We start from the raw sequence: 12,853 nt of genomic DNA on the forward strand, positions 1-12,853 counted from the left end.
GAAACAAATAGAAAGCAGGACAAATAACATAAAGAACGACCCTTCATCAGTTGTCAGCTGCCTATCGACTCCTCATTTTGAGCACTGAACAACAGTATGAGTCTTCAAAAGCAGTTTCTCCCACAATAGATATAAATATATTCTTTTATTCTTTTACTTGTTTCTGTCATTTGACTGCGGCCATGCTGAAGCACCACCTCTAGTCGAACAATTACTCCATTATATACTCATGTTTCATCACTCACTGTATTCTCTCCACCCTTTTCCCACCTTCATCAACTCCCTACTCATACACCCTGAGCAAGCCTCTCTCACTTCATTTATATTAACATCCTTGTATCTTGAGAGTATGCCCTGGCACAGAGCCACCATCTCTCTTGCTCTCTCTCTCTCTCTCTCTCTCTCCCTTCCAAATATGCATCTCCTCTATAACAAGACACCTGTTTCTGTCCAGCTGTCACAGTTTAACTGCTCATCACCTGACACAAAACCACCTCCTTTAACACCCCTACCCCTCTCAGTTAAGGGATCTTCATCTTGCAAGTTATGTGGGGGCCTTGCTGCTGCTGATGCTACATAAAACGTCCCCTCTGCAAGGGTATTCAGTAAAAACCATTCCAAAGCAGACAGTGAGGCTTGGTGCAGTGCCTCAGCTCCCCAGATCTTGTCAAAGCATTCAACCCATGCCAACATGGAAGACAGACATTAATTGACAATGATGATGATGATGATATACATATGCGTGTGTGTGTGTGTGTGAGAGAGAGAGAGAGAGCGAGTGTGTGTTTGGTGTTAGGAAGAGCATCCAGCCATAAAAACCATTCCAAAACAGACAGTGAAGTGTGGTGCAGTCTTCTGCCTAACCAACCCCAGTCAAACTGTCCAACCCATGCCAGCATGGAAAACACACATTAAATAATGATAATAACAATGAAGATGACGATGATGACGATGACGATGATGGTGATGATTAGATGTTTTAATTCAAATTTATATTTTTTAGATTTTGATAAATAGATTGACTACGTTTATGTTGAGAGTAATAATTTTTTATGGATTCATTACAGAAGACACATAGTTATATGGTTAACGATAAAGCAACATTTACTCATTTAGAGCATAAATATAGAAGTATCAAGAAATGTGTAAATAAGTTGATATTAACAATGTATTTCAAAGCAAATTCAAGCATAAAATCTAACTCATAAAAAAGTGAGTTAAACTCTTCTGAGATGAAAAAAAAAGTGGAAAGCTGCATGTAGGATTTGAACTTTGTATCTTCCGTAGTCCAGACAAACATGATACCAGTTATGTCAAAACAACTGTTTAACTATCATCATCATCATCATCATATTCATTGTCAGTGTCATCACTGTAGCCATCACCATCATTTTAACATCCACATTACCATGCTTGTATGGGTGGAAAGAGTTCACTAAGGCAGATTTTCTACAACCAGATACCTTTCATGTCTCCAATTCTTACCTGTTTCCAAGCAAGGTAACATTTCCTCATAATCAGACATGTTTCCAGAGAATATTGGAAATAAATGACATTCATTTACAACAATCATGCAATGTTAAGACAAGTAGATACAAACACACACACACACACACACACTTACAAGCACCCATGCGATGCCACGTAAATATGGCTGTTGGGTTCCACATGAAAGCACCTAGCACACATTACAAAGTGTTTGGTGTTAAGAAAGGCATCCAGTTGTAGAAACCCTGCCAAATCAGACTGGAGTCTGGTTTGCGGTTCAGTTTCATTGCATAACATCTTGGACAAGTGCCTTCTGCTATATTCCTGGGCTGACCAAAGCCTGGTGAGTGAATTTGGAAGACAGAGACTGTAAAAAGCCTGGTGTGTGTGTGTGTGTGTGTGTGCGTGTATGTGTGTATATATATATACACACACACATACACATATACACCAGGATTTCTACAGTCTCTGTCTTCCAAATTCACTCACCAGGCTTTGGTCAGCCCAGGAATATAGCAGAAGGCACTTGTCCAAGACGTTATGCAATGAAACTGAACCCCAAACCATGTGGTTGGGAAGCAAACATCTCAACCAGACAGCGATGCCTAATTTGGATGGCTGAAAGTCCGAATGTAGTAGTATAATCGGTAACATATCGTACTGGATTAGAGATGATACTTGTTTTGACTCATACAGGCAGCTCTCTGACTTTTCCCAATTAAGCTATAGAGATGAATTCACCATGAGATTATATATCATTAATAAAGTCTTGTTTAGCATTAACTCATTTTGATGACATACTTCTTCTCTGTTGATGTATACTCTTCTTTTGTTCGCTGGCTCTGTACCGCTCCTGGTTTATTCTCAGTTTTACCTTGAGAAACATTTAACAATATTGTGAGACATAAAATACACATATTTGCCTAGTATTAGAACTTTTACATCAATAATGCCCTCGGCTGATAATTTCATATGTTTATATCTCTATGAGGGAATGCTGAAAAGTTTCTGGCTTTGGGTAAAAGAAAATACCAGAAGATCAGTGAATTATGATTTTATTCAGCCTATTCCCCTTCTCAAATTCACACACTCATTGCAAGGGTCATTCAGTTTTTCTAAGCCCTGTAAAAGAACTCAGAAGTTTGGGCCTCCAACCAGGCTTTTCACAATATCCTAAAAGTCAGGAACTTTCCAGCACCTCTCATAGAAAGTATTATGCTAAAGATAAATATTTCACACTAAAAAAAAATCATTTAATTTTTTAAAATTATTTGTAGTAACGATTCTTTATCAAAAGTTACAAAGGCACAACTGTTTTCTGCCAGTTATTGCCACAGAAACTGAGATGAGTGGGCATTGCATGCATAAAAACAGATTCATGAATTAATTCAATGAGAAAAGCAGAATACTTACATTTCTAGTGGTCACTAATAATTTGATTAGAAGTTTTTGTTTTTTTTTCTACTTCATAATCATTTAAAAACGTTATGGGTTAAAATGATTCTTTGTTAAAACTAGACAATCATACTTCAACAATTACAACCAATGCCAGTTTGTAAGCTAAGTGTTATTCATTTCTATCCACGAGATGGTAGAATGATAACCTTTGTATCAAGAGGAATACCTGCAAGTACAGTCGTTGCCAACAAATCAATTTGAAGTCATTTTATATCTTCCTCTCTGCAGCTAAGATAGTGTCAACAGGGCATATTTTCTGCTGGATCACATTAACGAGTGTGAACAATTAATTCTTGGTCAATGGTTATTTACTGCTGTCAATCTTCACCAGATAACAGTCTATCTTAGTGGCAATTACTGAGATTGATCAAATATGATAAAACATACTTACATTAATTAGCGATGATTTCTTTGCATTTAAGCTTTCTTCATATTTTTCTTCAATCTTTTGGATTCGAGTAGCCTGCGCTGTACTGTAATATAGATGTTCTAGCATATAACATGCTATACAATAATCTTTGGAAAATAATAAGGATCTCTTACAAAGGTCAATAATAAATAAATACCAGTTTTAATGTTCTGCAACATTCCTTCTGTGGACATAAAACATTAACTTGATGAAATGGATAGACACACTAGAAATCTTTTGTCAATGCAGAATGGGTTACAACAATGAAGAAATGCTTGCAACACTAGTTGTATTCCCTTTGATATAGACAGTATTTTCCAGCATACAAATATCTACATAGTATAGAGTGCAAACATGTATTGGAAACATTCAAACCTCATCACTCTCTTCCAAAATTCTGCTGCATTTCACATTAAATTCTGGGGTCTTCCTAAGTCATCTTTGTGTACAATGATCAACCAATTTTGGTCTAACTTGTATGCCAGAAAATCTGTTATTATAATGATTTCTAATTTAGAAAGCCAGCAACTTTTGAGGGGAGAAAGTTGATCAATACCATTGATACTAGTACTTGACCAGTGCTCCGTTTTATCAACCTCAGAAGGATGAAAGGCAATATTGAACTCAGTGAGATTTGAACACAGAATGAGCCAGAAGAAATACTGCAAAGCATTCATTTCAACACTCTAATGCTTCTGCCAGCTCACCATAATAGATACACACATTCACAATAAGTGAAGAGCATCAATAAAATGTGTTTGCCATGGCCATCTTCAGAACAGAACATGTGTGTGTATCGCTTGATTAACATTTGTGAAGTACAATGTACGGTTATAACATGGTGTCAGAAATGTCAACTGAATTGGAATATTCACTTTATCACTGTATGTTACACATGCAATTTCATTTAGATGAATTATAATTGAAGTAATTAACAGAGTGGCTTTTCTGTCCAATGGAAATGACTCTAAATGATTCAATATCAGTTCCAAGCTCCTAACGCCACATCGAGGGTTAACCTATCTGGCAATTCGTGTCTGTCCAAAGAAGATTTTTACATAGTTTTTGTGGTTGTTGAACTGGATGAGTCAGATGATAAAATAAAAACTGCACTACCACTACCATCACCAACACCAATATCATCCACACACACACACACACACACACACACACACACACACACACACTCATACACACTCACATGCACAAACACATACACATGCATACGCACACGTATACACACACACACACACAAATACATACATACATACATACACACATACATACATACACATATACATACACACATACATACATACATACATACATACATACATACATACATACATGCATACATGCATGTATGTATGTCACACACTGCATAAATACCAATCTTGAGAAATTAAGCTTCTTAAAACCAGAAAGGAGAAGAAGACTACGGATCCAATCCATCACCGGAACAGTAAATTTTTGTAAAACTTGCCAGAAATTTATCATTTAAGTATACATGTTCATGTCTAGACATGCAACTACATGTGTCTGAATACATACGTCAAACAAAACACACAAATCTGCACATGCACTGACTCCAAATACTGCACTTAAACACACATAGATGCAAAAAATACCTTGTTGATGTTGTTGAAATTCCAGTGAAGGAGCCTTGGATCGAGGTTAGAAACCGGTTCTTTCTCCATTGGCAACAAATCTTCAAATAAAACTGACTAATGATATGCATACACTCACACACACATATATGACACATGCACAGGTGCAGTAAACACTAAGACTACACAGAAAATAGATTTTCTCCAAAGCCCAAGAGGTATACCTAAAGACAGTAGACAGCTTCTATTACCTAGATCGGTGGTTCTCAACTGGGGTCCATACAAGACTTTTGGGGGTCCCTGCAACAAAATAGTAAACTGGGGATCTGCAATAGTGCTTTAAGAACCCTAGAAAAAATTTTGCTTTAGATATATATATATATAATGGTATGTATTGTAAGAAATGACTAAGTTTCTTTCTCTAACATTTTAAATAGTCCAACCAAAAGAAAAGAGAAATTTTGAAAGAAGTTTCTCTAAAACTAGTTTTTAAACATCAAATTGTTATGAGAGTCCAATGGAACAAAATAGTAATAAAAAAAGGTCCCTAGATAAAAATTGGTTGAGAACCCCTGACCTAGATGATGTAATTAGCTGTGGTGGGGTTGCTCTGAAAGCACAAAGTAAGACAAGACTGGAGAAAATTTAGGGAGCTATTAATTCTGTTAATAATGAAAGGTTTCTGTATCAGAGAGACAAATCGAATGAAATTGCATTTGAACAGAAATGCTATATTACATGGTAATGTGGTATTAGCTGAATGCAGAGGACATGCAAGGACTAGATAGAAGTGAAGGTTGCATGTTCTGCTGAATGTGCAACATCAGTATGCATGAATGAGAGAATGGCAATGTGTTGAGAGAAAATTAGGTATAAGAGGAATCAGATGCAGTGTGCTAGAGTAGTGCTCTGCAACTGCCATGCTGCAGCACACTGGTGTGCCACTGAAGTGTGAAAAGAATGTAAGTGTGCCACAAGTGAAAGAAGGTTATAGAGCACTGTGTCAGAGAGAAGTGTGCACTGATATGGTACTGTCATGCAGTGATACTATGCCTGAGACCACGCCTACACCTATCTGCTTAAATTCAAGAAAAATTCTTTCTGTAATGTAAAACATAGCAGCACTTACCGAGTATTTGCATGAACCTCTGTGATCTTCTGTTGACTCTCTATATAATTGCTTCTATCAGTAATATTTATCTTTTGGATGATAATCTTATTAATAAGATCCTCAGATTGCTACACAAACACCAAAATTAGATGCATTCAGTGTATTAAAATATATCATGCATTAAAGAATGTCAAATAGATATAAAAAAAGTACCAAATACTTTGAAACGATTTTGAGCATCATTTAAGCAATATCAAATACAATAAACCAATGTTAATACGCAAAAAAAAACAAAAAAAAAAACAGGGAATAAATCAAAACGATATCGAAATGTTTATATAATATCGAATGTGTTTAAATACTAGTAAATACATATAAACCATTTCAAAGTTATTTAATTTTTCTAAAGCCAACAGATTAATGTAATCCTGAACACTTAAATTTAATATTGATATTGAAAGTAATCAACATCATCATCATCAGCCTCATTCCCATCACCACAACTACCACCACCAACACCATCATCATTGTCATCATCATCATCACCATCATCATCATTATCCTCATCACCATCACCACAACTATCATCATCGTCGTCATCTTCATAATCATCATCATTGTTTTAAAATCCAATTTGGATTAACTGACCAAACTCTGAAGTTACTGTCAATGTTTTTCTAACTACGCCCCTGTCTCTTTCCTCAGAACATCGTCCTGGAAATCCCTCCCTGCACATATTTTTCCTACAGCCATGGACTTGCAATTGTTCAAACAAGAGGAATGTTAACTGCCAGTCTTACTGGATTCAAAGAATATGTGAAGGTTACAGGCACAGATCCTTATTTCAGGCTAATCTAATACACAAAAAAAAAGGGATATTGGTAAAACCCTTAGCAAGGTAATGACCAACTGAGTAGAGATCAGGTGTTTTCTGCAGAAATATTCAGATGATTGAAGACAGAATTATTGAGGTTCTGAGCAGTGGAGAGAAACAAAAAGCTGGAACAAACCTGTTTTACTCTGGCAGTTTTTTCAAGAAGGCTGTTTAGTTCAATCTTAAAACCTGTAAGTTCTCTGTAAAAATATAGGATTTAAGAGATATATTTTAACATTACAAGGAAAGCAGAAACTTTCTTAGATTAATTTGCATTTAAAATAGTTCTATTCATTGTTATGTAATAGTAACATGGCTAAAATAGCCTCCATAGTTCAACAAAATCATAGATATGAAGGCAGGTACTACATGACAAATTACTGTTATACAGACATAAAAAAACCCAACATCAGTTGTCCAGTAGTAGGAGGGTACAAATACAAGCACAAAGACACACATACATGCATATGTACATTTTTATGACAGGCTTCCAAACAGTTTCTGTGTACAAAGTTCACTCACAAGGCACTGGTCAGTCTGAGGACATACAGGGGGGGGGGGGGGGGGCAGAGAAGATGAACGTTTTTGAAATGTCTATTACTCAGCCCCAGCGGGAGGGATATATGTCTGACAAGTAGCATTCAGTTTGTGGAGTCTTAGCATTCTTTTTCTTTTCAGGTGAAGCCGTGGACAATAGAGCATCATGTGTTTGCCTATGACAGTTATGTGAAGAATAATGAGTCTGTCACACCAGTTCAGCGTGAGTTTCGGTGCCACTTCAACATTCACTGAAATCAGGCTGTTTCCTCCCATAACACAATCTTATATTGGGTGAATGCACCTCATACACAAGGTACACTAATGAATAGTGACAGTGCAATGCTGGAGACGCTGCTGTCATTGGTCCTTACTTTTTCTAAGACAATAATCGAAATGCTGTTACTGTGAAATCTGAGCATTTTATTGAGAGGATAAACAACTTCTTTGTGCCTGAATTACGATGGAAACGTATGCCTATTCGACGTATGTGGTTTCAGCTTGTTTCAACTGATTACTGCGGAAACAAACCGTTACGAAGAATGTAAACGAACCGGGAAAAAAAGAGATAGATTGCAGTTTCCTGCAACTGTAGATGAAATACGGGCATTTTTTGCCATAAATATTATCATGGATATTAGACAGTTACCCAGAATAACAAATTACTGGAGCGATCAGGAACCTTTTGGCGATGAATATATTTCCAGTATTATGAACGAGTACGATTCGTGAAGCTGAACCAATATTTACATGTGAGAGACACTAGAAGTACCCCCCCCCCAGTACGTGGAGAACTATGAGACAAAAATTATGCAATAGAATTGATTAAGAACCCTTTCTTTAATTATGTTCCAAATATCACATTAATATGTTGATAAATAAAAAAGTTACAGGTGTTTAATGAGACTAGTCTAAATTCATGATTATTTTAGAATTTAATTGAAACTCATGAGGGGTGTATTTTGGTCAGAAATATAGTAACGAAAGGGTTAAATCAATATTAGTTATTTGATAATGTTAACTATTGTTTTGCACTGAAAAACTTAGTTCTCATAATATATGATTACAGCAGTAATCAATATTTAAATGAATTATTAGCATGATGATCAATGTAGTTAATCTCATCATACTATCACTTCTATATGACAATAGGAAGCACTTACCTGGAGACGGACATCAAAATCCAGAGAAAAAAATATTCACTGTTTAAACTTACGCCAGTAGAAGTGAATTCTTCAAATTCCATTCATCAGCGATAACCTTTATTTCATGCTATTATACACAAAAAAAATCTTTTAATAGATACGTATGTATATATATATATATATATATATATATATATATATATATACTTTTGTAAATGCATATAAATGTATAAGTATGTATATGGGTGAGTATATAATTCCTCACAAGTGCTTTTCCTGGACTTTTTCCTTCTCTGCATCTTTCCTTTCTCCTCTTTCTGACAAAGAGCTGTGCTCAAAATGTAAAAAACCCACTCTTTTTTCCACTTTTACTGAATGTCGCACTAATACAGTCCATGTGTACATCATTGTTGTTTTGTTATTTTCAATGTTCAATTTTTAATGTTCGATTTGACTATATATATATATATATATATGAAATCATCATCATCATTGTTTTAACTTCCACTTTTCCATATTTGCATGGGCCAGATGGAATTTACTGAAGCAGATTTTTTACAGTTGAATTCCCTAACTGTCACCTATTTCCAAGCAAATTAAGAGTTCTCTGAAGAATGTACCCCCCAGTATAGACTAGTCATTAGTGACTTTAGAATTCAAGCTAAAAGGATGCCAAGAAGCAGACCAATCTGAAAAAGTAGGATTTGGAAGATTAAGGATCATTCATATGATCATAGACTTAGGGACACCCTAATTGAGAAATTTGATGATGAGGAGGAGGAAGTACAGACTAGTAACAGAGGGCAATTGGGAATCCCTGTGGGTCAGCTTGCTGAGTACTATAGACCAAACTAACAGCTGGTGCAACGTTCCAACCAGACCTAGGTTAATGTAGTGGTGGAATGATGCTGTAGAGAAGGCCATTAGAGCAAAGAAACAGGACTGGAAGAGTGATGGAAGCTAGAAGGGAAGCTAGAAGACAGGTGTACTTAGCCAGGGGAGAAGCAGAAAGGAGGAAGTTGGTCAATGTTAAAGTTTTGTTTTCCATACTGAGTAAAAATTATTAGGATAATAATAGAAATATTATAAACTGGAGATGTTTATTTAAACTATTTATCATTTCAAATTATATATCAGAAAAATCATCATCATCATCATCATCATCATCATCATCATCATTTAACATTCAAGTTCCATGCTAGCATGGATTGGACAGTTTGTCAGGATCTGATGGGCCCTGTCATGTGTCAGTGTCCACTTTAGCATTATTTCTACAGCTGGATGCCCTTGCTAATGTGATGTCCTTCATAACATAATTTATATATATCATGAATATATAAATTATAAATTTCTGTTTCAGTTATGGTACTTACCAAACTGGGGGAAATTTCTTTTGCTTCTTTAATAGCTGCTGCATGTTCTTCAATTAGAGATTCTTTCATTTTTAGAATTTCTTCCTGGTATTTAACAATCTAGAAAACATTTTATAAACATACAAATGTCAGAGTTTGTATAAAATATATTTTCAAAGCATCAAATAATTATTTGGCAACAAACTAAGATAGATTTTTGTTATTAAATGTGCTAACAATGTGAATGAAGCAACAGGTAGAAACAGATTTGAGAATTTATTTCAAAATTTACCTCATTACATAACGCTTTGATCTTTTCTTTGGTTTCATATATTTTGATTTGTATCCTAAAAGAATTACAATGAAATATTCAATGCATGTCATGTGTAATAGTTCTTATATTAAAAAAAAAAAACATTTAAATCTGGAATTATTTATATACATCTTAATACTGGATGAAGGTAACTTGCAATGTAGTATTGCTTTATAAAGGTAACTTGAAATAATGTTTTACTTCAGCAACTTTGAAGAGTTATAAACATCCTTTCACTGCAATGGTTACTTCCCCTCTGAACTGCATCCTCTCTGCTGCTTATACTGGAACAACAACAAAAGCCATAGCCACTCTGAACTGAGTCCTTTCCCCTGTCAATTCTGCCCCTTTTATATTAGTCACTCCTCCTATGAACTGTAACCTCTCTTCTGTCAGTTCTACCACTGTTACAACAGTCTCTCTCTCTCTCTCTCTCTCTCTCTCTCTCTCTGGGGTCAATAAAATATGGCACTGGTCAAAAACCAGGGGTCAGTCTTAATGTCTTAATCAACAATACCATCTCCATAAAATTTGAGACCTTGTAATTCTGATAGAAATCACTAATTATTCCAGGTATACAACAGTTGAAAAAGACATGCATTTTCTTCAACATTCATGTCAGTAGAAAAAAAAAAATCTGTGTAAAAATTCAAATGAGCTATTGATAAAATAACTCACTCGTATTTCAAGGAATACTGTTTGTTCCATTCGAGATTCTTTTTGTCTAAATTCAAAGCAAGTTCATTTCTTTTAACTCTGAAAAAGTTTAAAGTGCAAACAAAATATAACAAAGTGTAGTAAAATGTAACAAAATCAGATACATAAAGACTATTGTTGTTGTTGTTTTGTTATGCTTGCTATTCTTTGAAAATCTATAAATTTCGTGATCATGAGGTTTGACAACTACAAAAAAAAGAAATTGAAACTTTATCAAAATAATTTGATGCAGTGATGTTGAATGGATAAAACCAGAAACCAAAGAATTGTGATGATGTAAAAGTCAATATATTAATGAATCCAGCTTGCAATACATTAATGGTAACTTAATGACCAGTCTGTCGAGATGCATGACAAATATATTTTCTTATCTCTTAAATTTCATTGTTAACAATAGCTTTAGAAGACAAGGGTTTATTCTTTCTAAAAATACACAGAGAAATTCAAACGGAATGAGCAAAAGACAGCAGATATGCCAGAACCAATAAACAAACAATTTATCATCTAAAAAAATGAAAGTAAAAATGCTTTCTTTTTTATATTTTTTTTTGTTCTTTACCCGGTATAGAAACAGCAAGCTTTGATTGTATTTTTTTTTTTTATGATTTTCTTTTAGTTTTTCTGAAGAAAAATTAGTCCTGTATTTAGAGGAAAACCATTCTCATCAATTAACTTTTTAGTAATAACATTTAATTTAAAATACATAAAAGGATGAAAATTTTAAAAATAAATTTAAACTATGATAAACTAGTTGTTCTTATTGAACAACTCAAGAAAATTTATTGTCTTAAATCCAGATATACCATACTATACTTAAATCTGGAACCATACAGTGGTTACGATCGCAATGCAGTATGGGTTGCAATGTAATAGTTAGCACCAACAACATCATTTCTCTGTAATATCTTTATAATTATTAAAAAGTCAATCAACATCATCATTATTTAATGTCTGCTTTCCATGCTGGCATGGGTTGGATGGTCTGACTGAAAACTTGGAAGCCAAGGAGCTGCACAAGGCTCTGATCTGATTTGGCAAGGTTCTATGGTTGGATGCCCTTCCTAATGCCAACCACTCCGAGAATGTAGTGAGTGTTTTTTATGTGCCACCAGCACAGGTGCCATTGACCTGACACCAGCATCAGCCAGATTTTGCTTTTTGCTAGGTTCACACTAAGGCCCTTCGATTCCAGACCTTGCTTCCACACCTGAAACTTCTCTAGTCCTGGTAGTGATTCAGCCATAAGAGCAAGGTCATCAGCATAGAGGAGCTCCCAGGGGCAGCCTGTCTTGAATTCCTCTATTATCGTCTGAAGGGATATGATGAACAAGAGGGGGCCGAGGCCTGATCCTTGGTGAACCCCTACCTCTACCTGGAATTCTTCACTGTACTCATTGTCAGCCCTCACCTTACTGGCAGCATCACTGTACACAGCTTGTACAACTCTCAGCAGCCACTCATCTATCTCTAGTTTCCACATTGACCACCAGATAAGGGACCCTGTCAAAGGCTTTCTCCATGTCAATAAAAGCCAAGTACAGAGGTTTATCTTTGGCTAGGAATTTCTCCTGCAGCTGTCTTACCAGAAATGTAGCATCAGTGGTGCTTTTCCCTGGCACAAAACCAAACTTCATCTCATCTAAACTAACTCTCTCCCTAATTAGTTGGGCTATGACCCACTCCATGACCTTCATCACCTGATCCAACAGTTTGATACCCCTGTAATTATTTCTATCTAAGGCGTCACCTTTACCTTTCTAGCAGTTGATTACAGTGCTGCTACACCAGTCACAATTCTTGTTCAATAAAGTCTTCACTGCTTTTAAGACAGCAAATATATTT

At 35.4% G+C, this 12,853-nt stretch overlaps 1 protein-coding gene across 7 annotated transcripts in view; it reads right to left on the reverse strand.

The window, feature by feature from the left end:
* The window catches only part of LOC106873605 (uncharacterized), a 50,768-nt gene that overhangs the window by 28,929 nt on the left and 8,986 nt on the right, over positions 1-12,853 (reverse strand). For all 7 annotated transcript variants that reach the window (XM_014921045.3, XM_014921049.3, XM_014921047.3 and 4 more), the window contains 8 exons: positions 10,973-11,050; positions 10,274-10,328; positions 10,003-10,101; positions 8,701-8,756; positions 7,084-7,147; positions 6,092-6,201; positions 3,338-3,419; positions 2,290-2,362 (listed from right to left, as the gene is read on the reverse strand). In XM_014921045.3, coding sequence (XP_014776531.1) covers positions 2,290-2,362; positions 3,338-3,419; positions 6,092-6,201; positions 7,084-7,147; positions 8,701-8,756; positions 10,003-10,101; positions 10,274-10,328; positions 10,973-11,050 — 617 coding nt within the window. The remainder of the gene's footprint in view (positions 1-2,289; positions 2,363-3,337; positions 3,420-6,091; positions 6,202-7,083; positions 7,148-8,700; positions 8,757-10,002; positions 10,102-10,273; positions 10,329-10,972; positions 11,051-12,853) is intronic.

Source organism: Octopus bimaculoides, chromosome 6, assembly GCF_046866305.1.
Source record: "Octopus bimaculoides isolate indiv1 chromosome 6, ASM4686630v1, whole genome shotgun sequence".
Classification (NCBI taxonomy): domain Eukaryota; kingdom Metazoa; phylum Mollusca; class Cephalopoda; order Octopoda; family Octopodidae; genus Octopus; species Octopus bimaculoides.